Raw genomic sequence first — 24,491 nt, 5'->3', positions numbered from 1 at the left:
TGGGGCAAAGTAGCACAATAATCATTCAGAGAGTGAGGTAAATTGAGGGCATCATAGCAATAGTGTTGACGTACAGGCTTGGGGCATAGTTTACATACAGTCCAGATCTCATAGACTGAGATAACTGAGGAAGACAAAGTCTACCATTATGGCTTTAGTCCTCCAAAGGGCAGAACCTATAAAATAAGCTATTCATTTATATCCAACTCTATAATGGCTTCTAGAAGCTTAAGGCCATGTTATAGAACCCCCTTAAATGCTTACCCTAGAAAGTTCTGTGCTTTCTTGGGCACTGCTACTTTTTCTAGTAAAAGTTGGCTTTTATGAGTCAATTCTAACTCCAGAATTTGCAGTTTTTCTAAATATTTTCAATAAGGCACCTGAGAGCTGATGTGGGGATCTAAGGGACTCAAAATCAAGGAAGCTGTTGCATCCATGTCTAACATTCTGAGCTCCCCACATCCTTTCCTTTTTAGAGGCATGTAATTGTTATTTCTGCACAATTCTTATCTCTGCACACTTTCCCATCCTGAACTTTTTAGGTTCCTTTAATGGAAATAAAAAGAATGCTTTGGGAGAGGGATCCCCAGAACTATACCTCTCAGAATCTAGCTGGGAAATCCCAGAGAAGAATTTCAAGAAAATGTTCACTCAGGCCAGTGAGGAGAATAACCAGGAGAAGGAAAAACCTAGGTATGGATGTAAGCAGCATAAGGGAGTATGTCCAACCAAAGGTCTGTAGATTCTTACTATTGGTAAAGCCCAGGCAAACTCCTGCTTGTTGATCCCCACGATGTAAGGGACAGTGTTGAAACTCTTCTCAGCTAGAATATCTTCAGGGTCCTTTGGTATCACCACTCCATCAATTACAGTGGGGATGAAGTTAAGGCTCTGAGAAAAGACCAGGGACATTAATGTGGTGCTCTCTCCTTAGGAAACACCCATGTCCCCATCTCTGCCTATCTATGTGGCCAGAACCCATAGACTTCCATGACTGTGGGTGGTGGCCACAGAAACTCCGGGTCCTAACATACAGGTTTCAGAGACACAGAGGGAAGGATTCTGTGGAGTTAGGAAAATAAAGAAATAATGACATAAAAAGCAGAAGGGGGAATCCTGACTCAAATTAAAATATATATTATATACAAATAATTACAATATGTTTTAATTCAAAGTATGTAGATAGAGTTTGTTACCACTTTTTTGTGGTATTGGAGTTCCTGGAAGCCCTTCTACCTCGGGGCTACACTCCCAAACCTATTTTATACTTTTTATTTGGAAACAGGGTTTCTTAAGCCTGTGGGGCTGGCTTCGAACCTGTGCGATCGTCCTGTCTCCGCCTCCCAAGCATGGGGATTATAAACATGCGCCACCACGCCTGGTGAGTTTGTTACCACTTTATAGTAGCTATGTCTGTAAAGTTTCAGTGAATGCTGAATTAGCAAATATTGAGCTATTGCTCCCAGGGAAATTCCAGAGTGAGGGCCTGTGAACCTCTGGGCACAACAGTTTTTATCACCTTTGTTTTATGAGTGGCTTTCTGTTTAATTATAGACTATTAATATAGATTTCTTTCAAATGATTATTTATAGATAGAATTTATTTATAATGAACCACTCACTGGAAAGTGATACGCATTCTCTTGACCTTAAGTAACATAATTTCAGAGATCCTTGGCTTCTGCCTCACGATAGCATTGTCAACTGTGCTTTTTAAAAATTCATCATGCCACGAATCCACAAGTTCAGTTGCTTTTCCATTTTTCCTCTATGGCTCTATAATACTTTATAGAGATGACACAACTTTCCAGACCAGCCTCACCTACAGGAGGCAAATCTCTTCTTCCTCTTTGGAGGTACTGATTAACATTGAATTCCAGACCACAAGCACTGTAACTCAATCCTGAAGGAAGCTGAGCTTTCATAGGTATTTTTTCTGCAAAGCCACCACAGATTCCTGTGCTCACAAAACCAGCCAGCACTACTTCAGCATGCTTGAGAACAAGAATAAGCAGAGAAATCACTAGCAGGAGCAAATATTGGAAAAGGTGTGACACTACATAGACCATAAGGGGAAAAAGAACTTTTGAGAGAGGTCAAGCAAGGAAACAGAGTATTGCTTCATTTTACCCCAGCTGAGAACAAATGCTCTGTGCAACTCAAATTTCTCCCTGTTCAGAACATATATTTCAAAGGACCATGTGTATCATGTGTGTTGATTTGGGAGTTAAGAATATATTTTAGGATCTAAGTGAATTCACAAATATAAAATTCATAATTGGCGAGCTGGGCATGGTGGTGGCGTACGCTTGTAATCCCAGTACTTGGGAGGCTGAGACAGGAGGATCACACAGGTTCAAAGCCAGCCTCAGCTACTGAGTGAGGCTCTCAGCAACTTAATGAGACCCTGTTTTCAAATAAAGTATAAAATAGGCCTGGGAGTATAGCCCGGAGGTAGAAAAGCCCCTGGGTTCTACCCCCAGTACGACACACACAAAAATTCATAATTGGTGAGAGTCAACTCACCAATTGATGAGCTTATATTTACATTCAAACTTTAGATGAATTGTTTGCCTTGAGGAGGTATTGAGCTCATCACTGAAGATACCTCAACTGATACTTGATTCCCTATTTGAAGGGAATAAAAGACAAGAGTCAAGTCCTGCTCCAATGGGCTGACAGGAGAACAGAATCTGGGTACAACTGTTGCTGCCTTGGGAAGCTGTGCAATTCAAAGAGGGCTGCCTGGCAAGCTGGCAAGAAGCAGCTCATCTGAAGAAAGATTCCCATGGCCACATGGAGCAGGTGTTTGCCACAACAGTGGGATTTTGAGATGAATGCTGTTAACAGCAGGACTGGTATAAGGAAAGTGACAGAGATGGGCAGGGCCAATCCCAGCAATGTCACAGAACATTGGAAACAGTCAAATGGTGGAACCCACTTCTGTCACTGTACCTACAATAACTTTGGTAGGTATATTTAGGAGAAATAACTCAATGGAGGTGCTATAGTTTGGATTTTATGTTTCTGAAGGTCCATGTGTTAGAGGCTTGATACCAGGCTGGTGATGCTACTGGGGGGTGGTGGAACCTTTAAGATGTAGGGCCTACAAAGAAAGCTTCAGACAACTGGGAATGTGCCCTTGATATAGGTATATAGGTGACAGTCTCTCTCTTTCTCTCTCTCTCTCTCTCTCTCTCTCTCTCTCTCTCTCTCTCTCTCTCTCTCTCTCTCATATCTCTCTCTCTCTCTCTATCATCTCTATCTCCATCTCTATCTCTGTCCCAGCCATAAGGTGGATAGTTTTTCCTACCATGATGTGCTACCATAGGCTCACAGCCACACGGTCAACCAGTTATGGAATAAACCTTACAAAACTGTGACCCCAAATGACTTTTTTCTTTTTATTAATAGATTATGTCAGGAGCCATGGCCACCAGACTCCTCCATGGCCTCTTCAGCCTCCAGCCTACTCGTCCCTCTCTGCCTCCACTCCACATACAGGGTCTGGTACATCAGACCCTTTTCAGGTATTGTGCCCTCTGCCAGGAACACCCTGTACCCTCTCCTGATAGCTGGATTCCTTTCCTCTTCAGAGCTTGGCTTAAAGGCTATGTGCTCCTAAAGACATCCCTGGCTCCATTCACATTCAAACCACTGTCCAACTTCATCCCTATTGCTTGATTTCTTTTCTCTCACCTCTGACCATCATCAAAAACACCATGCATGTTATCTGTTTATTTTCCCATGGGACTCTTCCCTCCTGGAATGCAAGGCTCCAGAAGAACAGGGAATGTCCTTAGTTTCACTGCTGTAGCCCAGCTGCCAAATCAGGTTCTTTCACACATGAAGAGATCTTTCCAAGACCATAAGGGAAATACTAGGATCTCAAGGACAAATCACAGAGGACAAGACCAGAAGGCCCAAATTTCATGCCTCCAGACCCTGGTGTCCATAGGAAGGTAGAAGAAGTGACTGTTGGAGCCCCCTGGGGCTGGGAGGAGGATGGTGTCCTCATTTAAAATCCTAGAATCCCCTCCCTACTTCCCTCTGCATAGAAAATAAGCCCTCTGCCCTCTCAGGAAATCCGTCCTCTTCAGTGCAGGATCCTGAGTCACTTTTATGGTTATTTCTGCCTCCTGAGAGTGTTCTAGTGAAGTCTTATTCTACAGGGCCATTTTAGAAGCAGAAAATATGAGTGAAAAGTAGAGTGCTGAGCTCAGGGGGGAAAGTTGCTGACTGGAAGAACTCACAGGGAGCCAGGGAAGTGGGTTGCATTCCTGTCCCTGATTCTCCTGGTTGTGTTATCCTGGCAAGTTACTTTCGCTCTCTGGGCCTCAGCAGCAATATATACACAAGAAATTACTGTAACTCCATAAAGGAGATTTTAATATTTATAGTTAATTAAAGCATAAAGGTGTTAAGTCTCAAAGCCTGTAATCAAGAAACCAAAATTCTATCAATCACCAAGCTAAACATGAGAAGGAAAAAGGGGAGAGGGAATTGGGTGGGAAATGGGGAAGGAGTAAATAAGCGATGTGTGCATATATGCCTCTACCATCTTGTGCCTCACTAAGATGTATGACTACAATGCACTAATAAAAAAAGAAAAAAAATACAAGTCCTTACCTCTGTGGCTTCTCCATGTAAGGTTTGATTAGAAGTTTTCTGTAATAACAAAAGCAGAGGGTGTGGTGAAAAGACTTTCTGGGGAATCTCAGATCCTGGTGAGTTGTGCCCAGAGGTATCAGCATCTACCTCCTGGTTGCTCATTTTCTGGGCCCATCGAAAGAGGTAGTACCCTGGCTCCAATGGGCAGGAGCACAGGGAAGAAGAGTAGGACAGGTGAGGAGCAGGCACCAGCAAGGGCAAGACAGACTTGAGACCCAGCGTCAGGGTGGCTGGGGCCCTGGAGAGGATATCTGTTGTTTGTCCCTGCCCTCTGCTTCATCCTTTTACCCTCCTTGTGACACCTGGATCTAACACTCCAATTTCCTCTGGAGGAAACCTAAATCATAAATGAGGAGACAGCAATGGCAGGCATACAGTTACCCAAGGGGGAATGAAGCAGGAGGTGGGATGGACCTTCAAGAGAAGCCATGGCCTCTCTCTATTTTTCTTTCCCACATCCACTTCATGACCTCAAGAATCTACATTTGACCACAATGCTCCATGCCTCTGAACATAAAGGTCAGGGCAAGGATGGATTCAAGACAGTGTCAGCCCAACACAGGTCACCCCAGATTACTGATGACAGCTTTAGATACACAGTTTGTACACTTAGGTAAGATATAAGCCTAGAGTGCTGTTGTCTTTAAACTTCCCAGGGGATGAATCTGCTCCAGAGAGAAGTCAATAAAGAAGAGTGGAAAGCTGGAGTAGATAGGTTCTCAGTAACAGCTCCAGGGCACATGGACCCAGCCATAACCTAAGCTGTCTGCTTCTGAACATTTCATTTACCTGAATACTTACAGTGCATGGTCCTGTTTTGTTCAGGCACATTGGAAACCCTGACTCATATGCATTTCTACTCATATTTTTTTCTGTGTTCACCAACATCTCAGCAAGTGTAATGCTATACTGTACCTATGCAGGCTGACCTGTATTTAGAGAACACTAAGGTAGAGGCCTGCACTGGGGGGGTACATAAGTTTCCAAGGTCAAGGTACAGATGCTAGGCTTCCTCTGACTGTAGTACTCACATTTACATTTTCCCAACTAAGCAAACAATACCTACTGGCCTTGTATGCTTTTTTTATATTTCTCATGCTGAGTTCCTGTGTGATGACAGACTACCATGACCATTCATCCATTTTCAAATATCACATTCTTAAGGGTCATACCTTTTGGTGAATGAATGTATTTTCTCTCTGAACTCTTATCACACAAAATCACCACAATGTATATGATTGCGTTTCTCTTTGTTTTGGCCCTTGTATACAGGAACAATATCCAATTTAAATGTCACCTTCCTCGATACCTCCCTTGATACCACCCTTCTTCATACTTAGAGTGGACAGATGGATAAAATTTATCAACACTAGTTCTAATGATGATTTGGAGATAAATTAATAAAAGTTGAGTAAGATTAAATAGCCATATAGGTAATGATGGATTACCACTTTTGGAGTACTAGGGTGATGGAGTGAGTGTGTGTGTGTGTGTGTGTGTGTGTGTGTGTATCAATTAGTTATCCAATCAATATATTTATTTGTATATTTATATATTTATATTGGCTGGATGACTTATTGATGACTGACAGATTAAAAACAGGAAGAAAAGTTATAGATAGACTGACAATAGAATGATGAAAGGACATTAATGAATTGGATGGATGACGATAGATGGGTGGATGAGTATTTAGATGGCTAGTCCTCAATCCTAAGTGAGACAGGCTCAGAAAATCTAGAAAACTGAAAGACTGTTATTTTTATAATTTAGATAGCTTATAAATTAACCAAGATAAATTTTGACACCTTTCTGGAAAACTCTGTGCTTAATATTCCATCCTCAATATGAAATGTCTAATTTTATAAAATGTGTCTGAAGCAAGAATGGCAAAAATATGGTTTTGAAACAGTTTGGAGATTATGATGTAATTTTTATCCTGTTATGGTTGAGCTGCTAGCTTATATCTGAGGCACTTCACAATTAAAAAGGAAAAAAATGAAAATTTCAGTTTGAATTAGGAGGGTGACACGGCTCCTCAGAGGTGAGAAAATGTCTAGAAAGGTTTTTCTTCTGGGAAAGAGTATAGCTGAACTGATGAATCCTGAGGCCACTAGAATGGGGAGGGTACCTACAATTTTCAGCATGGTCTCCAAGAGCTCCTCCTCTGTTTTCTGGCGCAGGCAGTGAACCATGACCGCTGAGGTGGTGGTTTTACATCCAGCAGCAAGAGCAATTCTCTGCATAGATCACAGGCAACAGCAGAGATCAGGAGCGATGTCTCTTCCCTCCACCAACGTTCTATCCCACAACCAACTTGTGAGGGCAGCAAGGGGCAGTCAAAAATATTCTAAACCAGCAGGTGTGAGTTCTAGATCTCAGATTGTGGGCTCTGTTACTAATTGGGATTGAATATATATATATATATATATATATATATATATATATATATATATATGTGTGTGTGTGTGTGTGTGTGTGTGTGTGTGTGTGTGTGTGTGTTACCTTGTCCTGGTTAAAATGGGCACAATGTTCTCAAAGTTGAATGTGTCAAGAGAGACAGCGTAGAGTGGAAGTGAGGAGCCTCGCATCCAGAAGCCACTATCTGGCTTAACTTCCACCCCCACCACTTACTAGCATTTGACTTCAGTTTGCCCACCTGTAGATGAGGCTATGGTTGCACCTATCTTGTAAGAAAAGTCAGTGGATATGATATGCTCAGGAGAGATCATGTCTGTATAAAATACAACTTTTTCAGAATTACCAAAAGCCTGCATTAAACAATTCACACTTCAGACCATACAGGATGTGAGTGAAATGTGAGCCCTAACAGAGGCCTTCCTGCTCAGCAAGGAAGTCCTCAGAAGTCTCACTTCTGGTATTCTTGGAGCATGTCAGCTGAATCCTACAATATAAATGAGCCCTGAGCATTCCAGGAGGGCAGAGTAAAGGGTATGGACGCCCAGCAGAGTGAGACCTACCTCAGTCATAAGCTTCGCATTCTTTGTGGTCAGACCAGGACTGATGGCCACACCACTCTCAGAAATGGCCCCATGGAAGAGGTTCTTGGCCAGGGGAGATAACACCTGCCAGGTGGTGGAAAGAAGGAAAGGACATTCTCACAGGGTGAAGGTCAGTGACAAGCTTGCCCCTCAAAGCTCTCTCCAACTGTACCTCTGCCTGGGCCCCTTCATCTGGAGACTGGCACTTGGAGAAGTGTACTTGAAAAATACAGTAATCGAGCCAACCCTCTGCTCAACTCTGAGGTAGTGGGTGGGTTACTTTGGTTCCCAGAAATCCCCTATACTTCCCTCAGGGTCCCCCCAGGCCCATTCCCACACCAGCAGGACATCTCAGGCCCCCGGGTGTCTGTGAACTATATCCTCTGCCATCCTTCCCCCTCTCCTCTTCCATCCCTGATTCCTCCCACCCACTACCACAGTTCATTTCACCCTCAGTCCCAGAGACTATTGCCCCCTCTTGGTCAAGAACAAGCCATCAGGAAAACTCAGAGAAAGCCCTGCCTTCTTGGATTTCTCCAAAATCTCAATGTGTAGATCAGTCTTGACGCACAATGACCCTTTATCTAATTCATGTCCTCTCATCATCTCATTGCAGTTGAGACCCATTCCTACTTCCCAAGAGAAGTGAGTTGAGTTCTAATGTTAAAATGCTTGGGAAGGAGAAAGAACTCAGTCAAGTGAGAGGAGGAGGAAGGTCACTGTTGCAGACTAAGCTAAAGATAATATACATGACCTTAGGACATAAGATGAACTCAGTACTTGGGCCTCAGCTCTCCACTATCTGATGCTGTGAGGTGAGCAGAGTTGTCCCTGAACCCAGGTATTGTCAGCAAAAGTGCCAGTAGCTGAATGATCTTGTCTCCTAGAAGTCCTTTAAGCAGTAACAAGGAACCTGGGGTTGGATTGATGCTGGCTACACTTACAAGAACAGAGACACTTTCTGACCCTGCAGACTGTCCAAAAATGGTCACAGAGCCTGGGTTCCCTCCAAAGTTGGCAATGTTGTCCTGAACCCAGCGCAGGGCAGCCACTTGGTCCAGGTGACCCCAGTTCCCCCGGCTGTGTTCATCTCCTGTGCTGCAAAAGAACAGGGTGGGGTGGGGACAAAGATGTCACTACTGGGCTCTAAAGATTACACATGGGCAGAAGACCCTTGGTGAACCTTCCTGAAAAAGCCTTGATTCTGAGTCCCTGACAGAGGAGTCTGTATCTACCTCATTCCTGCAGCACTGTTCGGTACTGGGCCCTACCTTCATTTTCCCAGCAATAAAATACTGAGCATCTGTGTCCAACATTGTTCTAAGAGTCAGAGCACAATGGTGTACAAAACAGGCAAACCTCAAGACTACACCCAGCTCACACAACAGACCACCAACAGACCATAGGCAAACCTGTGAATAGATAATATAACGTCAGGTGGTGTATATGATTTAAGAAAAATAAAGAAAGAGGTAGGGGTGGGGCACAGAGGCAGAGCAGTAGCATTTCATAGAGACCTGCATGAAATAAGCAAAGGGTCTTATAAATATCTTTAGAAGGGAATTGAAGTTAGAAAAAGTAGCAGGTGCAAAGGTTGCAGGGCCATGGGAACAGAAGTGTGCATGTAGATGGTGTGAGAGGAAGCTAGAGGGCGCTGTGGGCCTCAGCAAGAACTTCAGCAGCATCAAAGTGATCCTGGAGACCTGTGCCCAGGCAGGACATAACTCAACCTGTGTCTTACGTGTTCACTCTGGCTACCGTGTGGAGCAGCCAGCACATCAATGTCACAAATTTCAAAAAGAACTGGGTTATTACAAGAGGCTAGAGAGGTAGATCTATAACTTTGGTCCTGACCCTGGAGTGGGTCAATTGTTATAAAAATCCAAAACTTCTCCACACCCTGCTTCCTGGCCTTCTATTTTTCCATGTGATATGTTCTGTAAGTGCAGATTCCCTTTCTATTTCTCAGCCACGTCGTGATGCAGACAAACAAGCCTTCAACAGGTGTCAGTATGACAGAACTATAAAATAGAATTGAGAGTTAAACCTCTTTTCTTTTTATTTCTCCACTCTAGTTCTTTTGTTATATGAACTAGTGCTGTGGCAAATGTGCAAAGAGAAGTATCCAGTACCTTACCTGAAAAATCCCCAGATGCCCAGGCGGTACTGAATTGTCACCACCACCACATTTTCATAGGCAGAGAGAGCCAGTCCATCATAGGTGGATGCCCCGCCCAACTTCAGACTGCCTCCATGGATCCACACCATCACCTGGGGGAAAAGAAAGCCTAATTTGGAAGGAGCTCAGAGTTCATCTGGTGTGGTTTTCTACATTTTGGATATAACTCAAGGAGGCCAGTAGCCAAACACCTAGCAAAGTTTCAAAAAGTAGTGTTATCTACACCCAGTCTCTTTTCTGAGGCCCAGGCCACCACCCCACTCAGTGACCCCCCACCTTTCTCCTCAGCCTCATGTGTCCTATTTCCCCAAGGCTCTTCACACTGAGAATATCATCTGGGAACAGCAAAGGCCAAGGATGTCCTGTTCTTCTAACACTGCCATCTTCCCCAGGCCTAGACCTTTCAGTCAGTCATAATAAGGAAGTGGAGCACTCCTCTTGTATTTCAGCTTCATCTCCCTTATCTCTGTAATGGGGATTAAACTTCTTTTTCTTTTCTTTTAACAATTTTTAATTGAATATAAATAGTATACATTTAAACTATATTTGGTGCCCTCTTCCCCCCGCCCCCGTTTTCCCTTCCCCCCTCCCACCAGTGGTTGTCCAGGTTAACCATGTCTTATTCATAATTTTACACATGTTCAGGTGTAGACCCTCATTAATCAAGATCGGCCTTCCTCCTCTCCTATCTTTCCATTCAAACTTAGCTAGTATTTTCCCTCTAATATCTGGAGTCCCACTGGTATCCTTTGTGTTTCCTAGTTTGGGCATATTAGAGGAAACATATGTATCTTCTCCTTCTGTGCTTGGCTGATCTCACTTAACATAATGTTCTCCAGGGCTTTCCATCGTCTTGCAAATGATATAATTTTGTTCTTCTTTATGGCTGAATAGAATTCCATTGTGTGTATTTCCCACAGTTTTGCTATCCATTCATCTGTTGATGGTGATCTGGGTTGGTTCCATATTTTGGCTATTACAAATTGTGCTGCTATGAACATAGGTATGCATATGTTGCTGTATTTCTCTGAATTCAACCCCTTTGGAAAGATACCCAGGAGTGGTATAGCTGGATCATATGGTGGATCTATTCCCACCTTTCTTAGGAATCTCCACACAGATCTCCATAGTGGTTGGACTAGTTTGCATTCCCACCAACAGTGTAAAAGAGTTCCTCTTTATGGGGATTAAACTTCTATGCATCAATATTTATCTCAGGAAACACACACAGTGCCTCATCCAAAACTGCCTCCCTCTGCCTCCTCTGCCCATCTAAATGCTACCCACCCTCTGAGCCTGCCTCGTCTCCATTTCTTCTAGTCATTTGACTAACAGTATCTGAGGATACCGAGAGCCAGGAACTGTGATAAGGCCGGAGGATGGAAGTGAATATTACAATTCATAATTCCTGGTTTTTTCATTTAAAGAGCTCACACATAGCAGGGGAGAAAATAAAAGATTTCACAATATGAACTATTCTAAGCACTGTTCTAAACACCTTAAAATAAACTATCTCTAAGTTAGCATGAATATTGTCCCACTGAACAGGAAATGTGAAGTTTCACCTGCCTGAGGTCCTGCAGCTACTTAATGGTAGAAGGAGAACTTGAACCAGGCAATCTGAATCCAGAGTTCATGTGCTAAGCCGGCCACTTGCCTGCAGCCCACAGTGAGTGCAGGAGTCAGCTTGTGGTGTAGAAGTAGGATCCTGCTGCAGTTCATATCATGCTTCACGGAGCGCTTGCTCTGTGGACTTAGCCAGAGCTGAAATAAAGCTTTATCTTCATCACTGGATAAATATATGTGATTTTTCTCATTTGAGGAATCATAGTCTGAACAAAGTTAAGAAATTTCTGAGTCTCTCAGCCAGGAAAAGGCACTCAGGATTTGAACTCAAACCCTGTAGTTCTAGAATCTGTGTCCAAAGCTGAATGCTCTCCTGCTTCCAGTTAAGGTCATCTCTGAGTGAAGGCTGAGCTCAAGAGCTGGTTAGCAAAGAAATACTAAACAAGTGTGGATGTGGATGTGTCTGTGTAGCCAGAAGGCAAGATCCTTGAGGACAGGGGATGCATGAGGTGGTGGCATGCTCCTCTTTCCCTAATTCCTACATCTAATAATCTGTATGGAGGCCCTAAGTAAAAAGTGAAGAAAGAAAGAGGGAAAGGAAAGGAGGAAGGAAAAAGGGAAGGAAGGAAGGAAGAAAGAAGGAAGGAAAGAGGGCAGGCAGGCAAGCAGGCAGGCAACCTTTATCCCCACCTCTTTATCCCCTATAAAGCTCCTGTAGCACTAATTTCCAGCCCCAAGTTTACACCTCTTCCTGCACTACTAAATATCATTTCAGGAATTCCTGGGAGGCTGTATGGATGTTCACATCTCTCCTTTTTCCACCTGTGGTACCCTCTTTGCACACAGGCCCTCTTCCTCCATCACCACTGCTCCCCTTGACCTGCACCTGGCAGCTGACCTCACCATCATTTACATGAGGAGGAATGCTGACTGTTAGCCATCTGCCTGTGCCAAAGAAAATTAGCATGGGAGATGAGCTATAATAAAATCCCAGAGTTGGCAAAGCTATGGAAAGTGTATTTCCAGGGGACAGTGAAACTTGCCACCAATAAGCGTGACAGAGACAAGCAAGACACATTCTCCATCCCCTTGTCTGTGTCAAAGGCGGCGGTTTAAAGATCAAAAGACTCATGCCCTTGCACAGTTATCCTTCTGTGTGACCTCCTTTCCTGCTCTTGGTCATAGTGTCTTTACATGTAAAGAAGGAGTTTAGTTGTTTGAGTTTTTCTAAGATTTCTATAGTTCTAACTTACTGGGAATTATGTCTTAGCTGTTCTGGGGATTCAAGTTTCATTCTAGTAACTTAGAGTAATTATTCTTATCTTCTATCAGTATGAGAGGACTTGGAAAAATTGAGATGCGTGTCCCAGCTGCACATCCCTCTCCTCCAGATACCCGAGGTCATTAAGAAAAATTAAAGTAAAAAAACATGTATTTCCTGTGGTGAAAGAAAGCTCTAGGCCTCTGAGTCACTGAGGACCAAAGTGTCCCTGATTCAAGCTACCTCCATCCCCTTCCCTGTGGTCACCAAGAAACCCTGGAGGCTGGAACTCACCAGTCTTGATCAGTAGCCCTGTGCTTACCGGCAGCCTGCTTCTTTTTGTCAAGTCGGCAGGAGTATAAATATTTAGGTAAAGACAGTCCTCAGAAAATGTCAGAGAAATTTTCTCCTTTCTGTTGGTGAGGATGTCTGAGATCCGCTGTCCCAACACTGCATCTTGGGAGCACCTGGCAGGGAGAAAAAGGAGCCCAGAGGTTCAACTAGGTGGAAGCTGGAAGAGTCATCTGGGGCCAGAACTCTAAGCCTATAAATGGAGTAACTATCACTAGTTTGAAATGTTGGAATGAATAGGTGGTTTTCTTGGGGTCCTGGCAGAAACTGTAAGACTCTCTAAAGTATCTGAAAACTATGCAGAGTGAAAAATACTTAGCAATTCTTCCCTTGTGAGATGACCTGGGCCATGGAAAGGAACCTGCCCATATGCTGAGCTGCCCTAGAATATGATATTTCCTGTACTCCTGGGACATGGCCATCCTCTCTGGTGGGCTGCAAGGTGACCATGTTTCTCCACCAGGTAAACATGAAAAATGTCCATAAAGCAGGATGAAAGACATCTAGCCTGCAGCAAGTTAGGGATGACATCTTTGTGGGACAATTCCAGCAGTAGTGACTTCTTTTGCCTCAGTTACTGATATGATTTTATGTAAATTCCAATCCTGCTCTGGATCCCAGTCTGTCAGCTCTAAAGGAGAATAGGGATTTTCCTAAGTATATTGCAGCTCTGACACATTAAGATTATATCATCATCCTATCATACTAATCACTATTGGCTGCCCTGATAAGAAGTCTGTAAGAGCCAACCCATAACAAGATTTATGACATTTACTGAGTTCTCTCGGTGTACCAGGCACTTATTTTTATTCTTTTGATGTAAAAATTCATTTAAGCTTCAGGTCAGCCCCAGATCATAGGTTTTCATTGCTAAGGACACGAATGAAGTCTGATCTGTCACATATAGGTGTCTAAGGTGCCTTGGGGTGGTTATGAAGTGAAATGGAAACACTGGGGTCATGTGCCTTGCTGTTCAGGGTGGCTGGGCACACCAACCACTGCTCTGTCCATGACTAGGTATCTAGACACACCCTGGGGTTAAGAACTCACCAAGTCAACTCTCCAATGCACCACTCATTCATCCACTCCTCTCCTCATCCAGACCAAGTATCAAGACAGAAGGTATGAGATTACTACTTCTTATCTCCCTCTCCTGCACATCAGCTTTGTTTTCCAATATACTAATCATATTGAAAATTACATAATTTTAATTTTTAATTTTTGTATTATTTCTCTCCTCCCTCCATGAATGGAAGGAATCTTTGTTTTGTTTACTCATGCATTCTAAGACCTAAGAACATTTATGATAGAGAAAAGATGTGCAAGAACTCTGCATTCAATAAGAAACTCTAGAAAGCTATGAAAGCTCTGGAATGTCTTCAAGATTCTGCATGTTCTTGAGGATTCTGGAAGAAAGCAGAGCAGTCAGAGGATTTCCTCTTGATTCCTTCTTGTGTCTCTCTGAGACAAACCTCCCCACTGAAATACCCCTACCCCAGCAGCTTACATAGGAGGGTAGGAGGTGGCATTCTTCACGTAGCTCCATGGCTCTGCAGGTTGTGGTGGAGTGAATCTCAGGGATCCAAGGGGAGGTTTGGCGAAAGGGATGCCCAGGAAAACAGCCACAGGCTGTGCAGATCCTGCTAAGCTGACGAACTTCCCCAGCACTTTGCCATGCACAGTGTCCACCACAGGTGGTGAGGATGGGTGTCCTGCTGGACATGGAGAGGCAAAAAGTGATGCTCTCTAGACATGTGGCCTTGCAGAGGTCACCTAAACTTTCTAGGACTTGGTTTCTTCTTATGTAAAATAATGACAAGAAAAACTGACCTTCCTAACTCAGATGACTGACTGATGGGTACATTGGATTTGAGCTGTAAATCCATCTAGCCAAAGGTCAGTGAAATGTGAGAGCTGGTGAATTTAATGAACAAGATCTTTTGATTTCCTCTCAGAAGCTTCTGGAAACATATATCTATTAGAAACCTGGGCTGGAATACATACTGGTTGAGAGGATGAACAAAAAATGGTCCATTTATCTCAGAAAGTCTGACTTTGTAGGGAGAAGGACCTACAGACATACTTGAACCCATGCTAGAATAAAAAGGCCATATTATGGGACAGAAACCTAGGCAGTGCTACACAAGTTAGAAGAAATAGTGAGGCCTTCTGATTGTGGGCATCATAGAAGAGCTGCTACTTGCACCAGAGGAAAAGAAAGTAAGAGAAGAATAAGAGAATGGTAGGAGATACACAAGGAATGAGAGACAATGAAGATGAGCTGGAATAAGCAGATGCCAGATAGGAGGGCCAGCAATACAAGGTTAGGAAACTTGATTTTATTTATCATCTATGTAGGAGAGACACTAGGTGCCAGGTTACTGTCTAATCTTTTCTCTCTATTCATTTGGGAAAGAAAATTCTTCCTCATCTCCCTGTAGCTTCCTCATCAGTCCTAGTTCCACTTATTGTGGGGCCAGAGTAAACCAACCTTAGCTTCCATCCGGAGGCAGGTGGACTTTCAGACATTTTCCCATGGCCACCCCTGCAGTATTTTCTGGCTTCAGTAACCTCATTTTGCTAGAGAATCATCACAGGGCATGATTTATATTTTCTTGTCCTTTCATTTCCCCCTTTGGATAAACACAGTATGTCAACATACTTTTCAAAGAATGTGGTCACAAAAGAAAATTCAGATTTGGCTTAACAAATTATGATGGTTTGTATTTAATGTGTCCCCTTAAGACTCATTAAGACAAGGTAGCAATCTTAGAAGCAGGGCTTAGTTGCTAAGGAGGGTCCCTGAAGGTGTGGCTTTGGGAATTATATATGATTCCCTCTTCTTTTTCCAGACTTTCTGTTTCTGGCCTCCACAGTGTGAGAATATAGCCTAGCACTTTTCCTCTCTCTTCTTCCTATCACCATGACTGAGCTCTGCAGACACATTCTGACATAAACTAAACCCTTTAAAACTTCCAAAGATCACAGACAAATAAATCTTTCTTCCTCTATGTTGTACAGTCAGTTGTTTTAGGTCATATCAGTAAGAATGTTGATCCAGACAGAAATTAGTATCAGTAGAGTGGAGTTGCTGCTGTATGTAAATCTGACCATGTGTTTTGTTAGTCTTTGGAACTGGTTTATGAGAGGAAGTTAGAAGGGACAGAATGTGGCTATAAAGGTGGGCAATGAGACTGTGCTCAGGAGATTTCACAGGACTCCATATAAAAAGAAAGTAGAAGCTCATGTGTTACATTCTGACAAAGAACTTATTAGAATATTGCCTGTATCCTAAAACTTTGCATGAGGTCAAATTTAAAGATGATGGACTATTTAAATGGCGGGTGGGGAACTCTCAAAACAAGAAACTTCATCATGAATATTTATGCCTGTGTTTAGCAAATTGTAGTAAACTAAATTTCAGGAGTGAAACTGAAACTAGAAAGTAGAGAGATTATATAGATTTTCAATTTGACCAGAAAGGCTTGTGTAAAATTGGGCCCCAGAGAGGCAATATTGAAAAAAAAAAAAAGTAAAAGGGTATAAAAAAGAAAGAAGCAATGATCATTTTGGAGGTGAGTCCAGCAACAGCCAAATGGAGGCTGGGGCCAGCAACAGCGCAGATGGAGCCAGGCCAAGCAGTGGCTTAGATGGATATGGGACCAACTTTGATCATGATGGCAATGATTAAAGAGAGTGTGATTATCTTCCCAATTGTCAGTTTATCTCAGAGCTCACATAATGCTGGCTCTGCTGGAAAATAAAGCTATCATGAAGTCTTCCCTCCAGATTTCAAAGAAAGGCCTGGAAAGCCAGGAAACATGTGGCAGGGTTGGGATCCATGAAAGTAAGTCCAAATGAAGTTATCTGTAAAGCTATGAGGGTAAAGACAAAGTTGCAAGAATAACACTTGAGATTTAAAGATGTGAAAAATATGGAACAACCATTTGGAAAATCTGCAAACTGCAAGCTGAAACCATGGAGACAGCCTAGAAGAGTCAATATACTGTCCATTACAGTCAACCAGGCCACAAAGTTGAGGAGATCATATCTTACCATGTGCCCTGAATGCTAAAAAATGAAGCTGGAGGATTAAACGTTTATCTCGCTGGATTTTGATACTATTTTGGTCCTGTTGGTTTGTTCTAAGGTTCTATTCCTTCCAGGGGGAATGCAAATGTTTACTCTGTGGCATTGTACATTGGCTGTATATACTTTGCTTTTTGTTTTTATGGGAGATTACAGCCGAGAGTTTCCCTTGAGTTTCAGGGAGACTATAGACTTTGGACTTTTGAGTGATACTGGACTACTTAAGGCTATGGTAACTTGGAGATGAGCTGAAAGCTCTTTGCATTGTGAGGTGGCTGTGAGGTGTAGAGGTCCAGAGGCAGAGTGTAATGGTTTGGATTTATAATGTCCCCTTAGTTCTCACTAAAACAAGGTAGCAATGTTGAAGGCAGGGTTTAGTTGCTAAGGTCCTTAGGGGTGTGGCCTTGTGGATTATTTATGGTTCTCTTTTCTCCTTGCTATCTCTCTCCTTCTGACCTGCACAATGTGAGAGCAGAGCCTAGTGATTTTCTCTCTCTCTACTTCCTGATACTATGCCCTGAGCTCCACAGACCAGTCTGACATAAACTAAACCTCTAAAATCCCCTTAAATTCTGAGCAAATAAATCTTCCTCTTTCTTAATGTGTATGGCCAGTTGTTTTGGATTATGGCAATAAAAATGTTGATCAAGTCACAGAGGAAGAGCCATTGGCCTTGGGAAGTGTTTATAAAACAGTATACACGTCTCATAGTATCAACAGGCAGTTCAAAGCCGTGACCATTTAAGAATTTTTATTTTTTATTATGATTCCTAATCTACCATGGTTTGGCTTAAAGATTTTTAACTATATGTTTATGTTGGTTATATGCAGAAAGTACCTCTACATCATGAAGAGTAGCCATTACTACTAGAAACTCTATGAAATGAAAGGTTATAAAACCAGGTACATGCCTCATGTTGTTAAAAGAAAACCCCAAACTTCTTTCTTTTAGGCATTGTGACTAATCATTAACAGTCACACCAAGATGTTCCTCCTGGGATGTATGTACATTGAGATGTCCATGGGTGATGCATTGCTCTTTGCTTTTTTATTTTTTGTATTCCAAAATGATAGGTGCTTTTTTGCAATTAGAATAAATTTTTTGAAGAAACATGAACATGTACATAAGGAATTAGGAAGTAGGACTTTGGAGTTAACTAATTGGAGCCATGGAAGTGAAAGAGGAATGAAATGAAGAGTAGTGAGAGATGCTGGATCCATTTCAGAAGGAAATGGGAAAGGTAGTGACACATCCTGGTTGGACTATGTCACAGAATGATGGCCCTCCAGCTTGGCAGCAGGTGGCTGGAGGGCAGGTGTAGTTGTGCACCCGAAGGTGAGAGTATGCTCCATGGATGAGGTGAATCCATTAACAGTGTGAAAGAAAAGCTGAGAATAAAGCATAGACACAGCCTAACAGAGACTGGAATACCCAGCAGGGCATGGATAGGAGGAGGGCATAGGTCAGAGAAGTTCAGGGAGAAAGGAAGAGAGGCTGGAAGAATGCTGAGTGCTTAACAGAGGGAAAGGAGAATGAAGTCCACACAGGAATTGCAAGGTGTAGCCTGCATTATCCCAGTGATGAACTTTCACTCAGATAGAGTGGGTAGAAGCCATATTGCCCAGGATAAAAACATCGGCAGCCAGGGTGGAAGACGTAAACAAGAATGAAAACAAGAGTAGTTATCACTTATATTACATGAAATGTGCACATTTTGAGTGCTTACTGTATACAGGCTGGCTGAGTATTCCAGCTCGTTTACACTATTTCTTAAAGAAACTTTGGTAATTAAGTGTTCATATATTGAGGTAATGATGATACTAGAGGCTTTGGAAGTGGCCTGTGTAAGCTTTCTAAAGATAAAAATGAGGTGGCATTGCCAGGGAGTGAAGGAACTGCATAAAGAAATGTCATGTTACAAATTTGGGTCCTTACTTACTCTGCTTTTTACTCGGTTCTAGGTCTCCTACAGTGTCACCCAGCTAGAAAGAAAGTTAAATCCAGAAATGCTTTGGCTGTCCAGACACTGAAGTCAGGATATCTGGATCTGGATTCAGGAGTCAGATGGAGACCCAGGTAAGATTTCCCAGGTGAACTTGGGAATGGACATTTCCCTCTGAGTCTCAGCTTCACTATTCATGAAATGGTAGGTATGGAGTTAAGGTCCTTTACAGTGGCACCACTGTATCCACTGTGAATTCTTTTCTGTATCTGATGCTTTGACCTGTGAGTCTTGCAGATCCTGGAGGACTATCTCTTCCAGGGTCTGTACCATCCAGAACCAACCACCTCTTGTGTCTGTTTCTCACACTCTGAGCCAGTGTCCAATTGTTCTCATTAGATCTAAGTACCAGATAATCAAAGACAGCCTCTGTACCACAAAGAACACTAAAGTAATTCCAACTATCATAACCTATGCCAGCTCTCTTAATCTCTTTTCTTTCTTTCCAGGGAAACCACAATGGTAGCTTTTCCCTATAGCACCACCTCTTCTTCTGCTTCCTAACTAACCATAGTGTATCTCCTTGTGCCTCAATACACCATTATTGTGCCCCCCCCAACCAGGAACTGTGGGTATCTTTTCAATGGGAAAGGGCTCCTGCTCTGGTTTTACTATATGTCAAATTTTCCATTAAAACATTCCATCAAACAACAACAACATTCTGGTCTATTTTCTGCTCCTTCTCTAGATCAGGCATCATGCTAAGTTCTTAGAAACAACGATCTACTTTGTCCTTTCTTAGGCCCATGAGGTAGTTCCTATTTCATCCCTATTTTATATACAGGGTAACCCAGGCATGAAAAATTTAAGTACTATGCCCAATGACAGCTATATCCAAGTTCTCAGCTGTGATTCAGACCTAAACTACAGCCCCTTAGTTAATGCTTTCCTAAGTTATCCTCTCTGATCTGACATATATAGATTAATAAACAAGGAGAAATAAAATGAGCTCTCTTGATTACTCAGTGTGAGGCACAAGGTTCTCTCATAGCCATCATGCACTCTATGTGTACAGGTGAAGTCTTAGAGTGTTTATTATCCTCTGTACTTGTCCAGGCCTGGGCTGTCTCAGCTGAGCTGCTCCAAGTCTAATTCCAAATCCAGAGGAGAACACTGCTGAATTCATCATAGTTTTGCCCAACATACAACGACACCTATTTGAGCACAGAGAACAGATGTCCGAATATGCCCCTTGGTATTTGTATTTTAGAAGAACTTACCCAAAGCCTTGCAAGCAGAGAAAAAGGCCAAGACCAGGGTATAGAGCCACATTCTCCAAGTACAGCAGCCTGGGGCAAATGAGATCTCCCAGCTGCTCAGAGGAAATGATCTGGTCCTAAAGCTTCAGACCAATCCTTAATCCTGCCCATCCAGCCCAATTGCACAATCTGAAAGGACAGAAAAACTCACTCTTTTCCAAAGGGCTGCCCTGGGATGCCTGGGCACCTCAGGCCACACCCACTCAGAGTTTACCCTCTCTTATCTGAACAGTCCCTGGCTGACTCTCAGAGTACAGATAGCTACAAACCCATCAAACAACTTCTTACATAAGACTTTTTTTCCTTGTAGAATTAAAATTTCGGTGTACTGTGAGATTCCCAGAGGTAGGCACTATAGGTAGGCAAAGCCCTTTATTCAGGGGATATCTTTGGGAGCTGAGAACAAGCTGGGAAAGTTTAGAAAAACTAACAGCTCGAGAGCTGCTCAGCAAAAAGATCAGGACACATCTCTTGGCATCCCTGTGCTGGTGTTGCCTAAAGTTCCAGGTTCTCAAATTGGGAAGAGATCTTCTATCTCATCCAGTCTCTTAGAGATGCTTAAATTATCTTATATTAATTATGCTAAGTAGTTCTTCATCCTGTCATACACAACCAAAGATAGGGTACTCATTACCATTCAGAGTGAGATTTGGGGCAGAAAATTCTTACAGAAAATGGAACTCCACCTCTCCAAAGCTTTTGGCTCTAATCAGGCATTCATCCAGTTATCCTCTCTTTCTTCTAACATTTACCATAATTCCTGGACCTTGTGTAGGTTTTCTGGACACAAAAATGAATGCAAGACATGGACCTTCTTCTCAAGTAGCTGACCACAGAGCAGACAAGTCAAAGCTGGATTTGGGAGGGCATTGCAATGTGTATGATAGCACCGAAATGGAGAGATACAAAGTACTATGGGTGTACTTGGAAAGAGCTGTTTAAAGACTGCTGGGTATAGCAAATGTTTTTAACAAATCACTGGGTGAACTAAGCATACACTTGACTGGCCCGTGGCAGATATGGCTTCTCCTCGAGGATCTCCTTCACTTTCACCTCCACCCCTTTATTACTCATTTAAAGATACAAGGGAGTTAGCCAAGGTGTGCAAAGGGTTCCAAGTGAGCTACATCCTTAACAATATTTAGGTTTCATTTTCAGATAGGATCTAAGTAGTTTTCCAGGGTAAGGACTCATAGTTGCCCAAGGTACCCTCAAACTTGAAAACCTCTGCCTTAGCTTCTTGAGTTGGAATATAGACATCACCATTGTGCCCGGCCACCTCCAACCCTTTTTAAGAGTTGAGTTCTATCTGCTAATCCTCCTTGGATCCTCCAGGCTGGCAAGGAGGATGGGTACTGACTGCTGTGTCGAGCTATTTGGAGGAGGACATGTGGTTGGAAATAGGAGCCCTGGAGTTCTAGAAGGAGGTGGACATGATCACTGAGCGCTGTACTTCATGCTCTTCCTTCCCCACCGTGGCTTTCTCCTGGGAAGGCATTGCCCAACCAAAAATAGATGGCCCAGCCTTTGGGTGTTAACTGGAATCATGAGATTACTTATTGCCAGTGGAGCAGGGGTGACATAGGCAGTCTTATGTTGAGGCTAGTGCAGAAGCAGCTGTGACTGCTCCATACTAGCTATCGCCATTCACCCCGATAGAGGCAAAAGGTCCAAGGTGCTAGGGGACAAGGAAGTGACAAGAGGGCAACCGGAGTTATGACTTGTACTTGGATGATAGCTGCTCTCTGATCTACAGCAATGTTTTGAACTTTGCCCAAGCAAGATATCAATTTCTATTCTGTTTTAGCCACGGCACAGATTTCAATGGCTGACTGTGATGAATTCAGGCAAATTGTAAACAATTCAGCGACAAAAGTGCTTTGTCAGTTGGGTTTCTGTCCCTCTCCCAACAGGGGTGAACACATTCATTCAGACTCCTGTGTAGACTTCAGAACCAGAATGGTATAGAAGATGCTGTTGGTGGCTGGATGTTCCCCTTTGGTCTCAGAGCTTCATTTAGTACCCTGGGGTGGCTTCTATTAGACAGGAGCTGCTTTCTGCTTGCAGAAAGAAAAAAGAAAAGAAAAGCATTTTTATGCTCGGCAGGCCAAGCATTCCAGAGAACTAAGGATCCTCCCATCTCCTGGAGTATGTCTCAGCCAGTGCCTGAATGGAGGTAGTATGTAAATAACCCAGTTTCCTCCCCTCTCTGCTGGACTTATTTTTATCATTTTATTGTGCATTATAATTATATGTCACAGTGAGTTTCAATGTGTCAAAAACACACATGAACACAGTACTTGTTTTTCCCTCTGAGTCCTACCCAACTCCCCCTTCCACAGATTTTTAGTGAGACTTTTAGTGAGACTTTAATATGGACATAGCATTATTTGAACTGTTTCCTTCATCAGTTCTCCTTTTGCTCCTCCCACCTCCATCTCTCAATCCTCTTCTACTTCTCTATTTCATTTATCTAACATCCTTTTTGTTTCCCATTTTATCTCTAGCTTCCATATAGGAGAAGAAACTTAAGACCCTACTTTCTGTGCCCAGCATATCTCACTTAGTTTTATCTATTTTACAGTAAATAACATAATTTTGTTCTTTATGGATGAATAAAATGCTTATAGCAGCAAAATCCACAATAGTCAATGAATGAATGAATAATGAAAATGTGATATAGACACATGCTGGACTAACTTTCTAAAACCAATTCTTCACCCACCATTTTCTCCTAGTCTTGAGCCCCAGGCAGCTACAGTGCTAACTGCACAGTGAGCCTTTGCTGGCTCCTCTCCTCTCTCTACCTCACATTCTTCCTCCTACTTCTGTGTCCTACATCTCCCAAAGTCCACTACTCGCACTTGGATCCTTATCTCTCTGTTCAGCTCCTAGGGAAACTCAAAGAAAGACAAAGGATCCTTAGCTTCCTCATCACATGATCCACATGCAGTGTTGGAATTGAATGGTGACCCCTGGTGTTCATATGTGTGGCTCTAACTCCAGGACAGAAGAGAGTGGCTTCATTTGGTGAAGGGGCCTTTAAAAGGTAAGTAATACAGCTGGTGTGGTGGTGCATGCCTATAATACCAGTACTTAGGAGATAAGAGGATAAGAGGTTTGATGACAGCTTCAGCAATTTATCATGAAACTATTTGAAGATAAAAAAAAATTATGAAAAGGACAGGGGATATATTTGGTAGGTAGTAGGCCCTTTGGTTCAATTCCTAGTACCAAAAGAAAAAAGACATGATACTAAAATGAGGCCATTAGGGTAGACCCTAATCACTATGTTTGGCTTCTTCTTAAGAAAAAATTTGGACATATAGAGGATCACCAAGGATACTTGTGCACAGATGGGCCTCCAGGCAAAAAGAAGACAGACTTTTGTATGGCAAGCAAGAAGTCCTCTGAGTAAACCTTCCCTACTGAATGCTACCTTGATCTTGGACTCCCAGCCTCCAGAACTAAGGAAAACACATTTCTGTCATAAAGTCACTAGGTCTGTCATATTGATCTGGTTATAGGTAGATGATTTCATACCATGTCTGTCCTGAAGCAGAGAAGGCATTTAAAGGGTTAAAATAGGCCCATGCCCTGAAAAAGCAGCTCATTGCCATAACAGAGATGAGCTCTGTTATGGTTTTTGGACTGTGACTGTTACCATCTCGGGAAACTTTCCCCAGGGACTTTTGTTAGACCCCTGGGAATAATCCCCCTCAAACACAATGACCGCAGGTCTTGTCCAGAGCTAAGGATAGATATGCAATAGCCCAGACACTTGCTAAAGATTTTTTTTTTTGGGGTGGTACTGGGGTTTCTGGAAGTCCTTCTACCTCCGGGCTACACTCCCAGATCTATTTTTACATTTTTATTTGGAAACAGGGATTACAAGCGTGCGCCACCACGCCCGGCATTTAATAAACTTAAAATCTTTAGCAAGGTCGGGTGGTGGCGCACGCTTGTAATCCCCGCGCTTGGGAGGCAGAGACAGGAGGATCGCGCAGGTTCAAAGCCAGCCGCGCTGGCTTAAGAGACCCTGTTTCCAAATAAAAATGTAAAAATAGGTCTGGGAGTGTAGCCCGGAGATAGAAGGGCTTCCAGGAACCCCAGT

General features: G+C 42.8%; 1 protein-coding gene across 1 annotated transcript in view; it reads right to left on the bottom strand.

Moving 5' to 3' along the window:
• Positions 1–20,390, bottom strand: part of LOC308268390 (liver carboxylesterase 1-like) — a gene marked incomplete at both ends in the record, with an annotated part of 30,010 nt that extends 9,620 nt beyond the window's left edge. Inside the window, 8 exons of the mRNA XM_080703529.1 lie at positions 751–926; positions 6,799–6,907; positions 7,649–7,753; positions 8,614–8,767; positions 9,807–9,940; positions 12,998–13,142; positions 14,534–14,741; positions 20,339–20,390. Of these exons, the coding sequence (XP_080559655.1) occupies positions 751–926; positions 6,799–6,907; positions 7,649–7,753; positions 8,614–8,767; positions 9,807–9,940; positions 12,998–13,142; positions 14,534–14,741; positions 20,339–20,390 (1,083 nt within the window). The remainder of the gene's footprint in view (positions 1–750; positions 927–6,798; positions 6,908–7,648; positions 7,754–8,613; positions 8,768–9,806; positions 9,941–12,997; positions 13,143–14,533; positions 14,742–20,338) is intronic.
• Between the last annotated feature and the right edge of the window lie 4,101 nt (positions 20,391–24,491).

The sequence above is a fragment of the Muscardinus avellanarius genome (genome assembly GCF_963383645.1).
Source record: "Muscardinus avellanarius genome assembly, chromosome: 10".
Lineage (NCBI taxonomy): Eukaryota > Metazoa > Chordata > Mammalia > Rodentia > Gliridae > Muscardinus > Muscardinus avellanarius.
The sequence above is the reverse complement of the archived record's forward strand: the minus strand, read 5'-3'. Positions and strand labels throughout refer to the sequence as shown.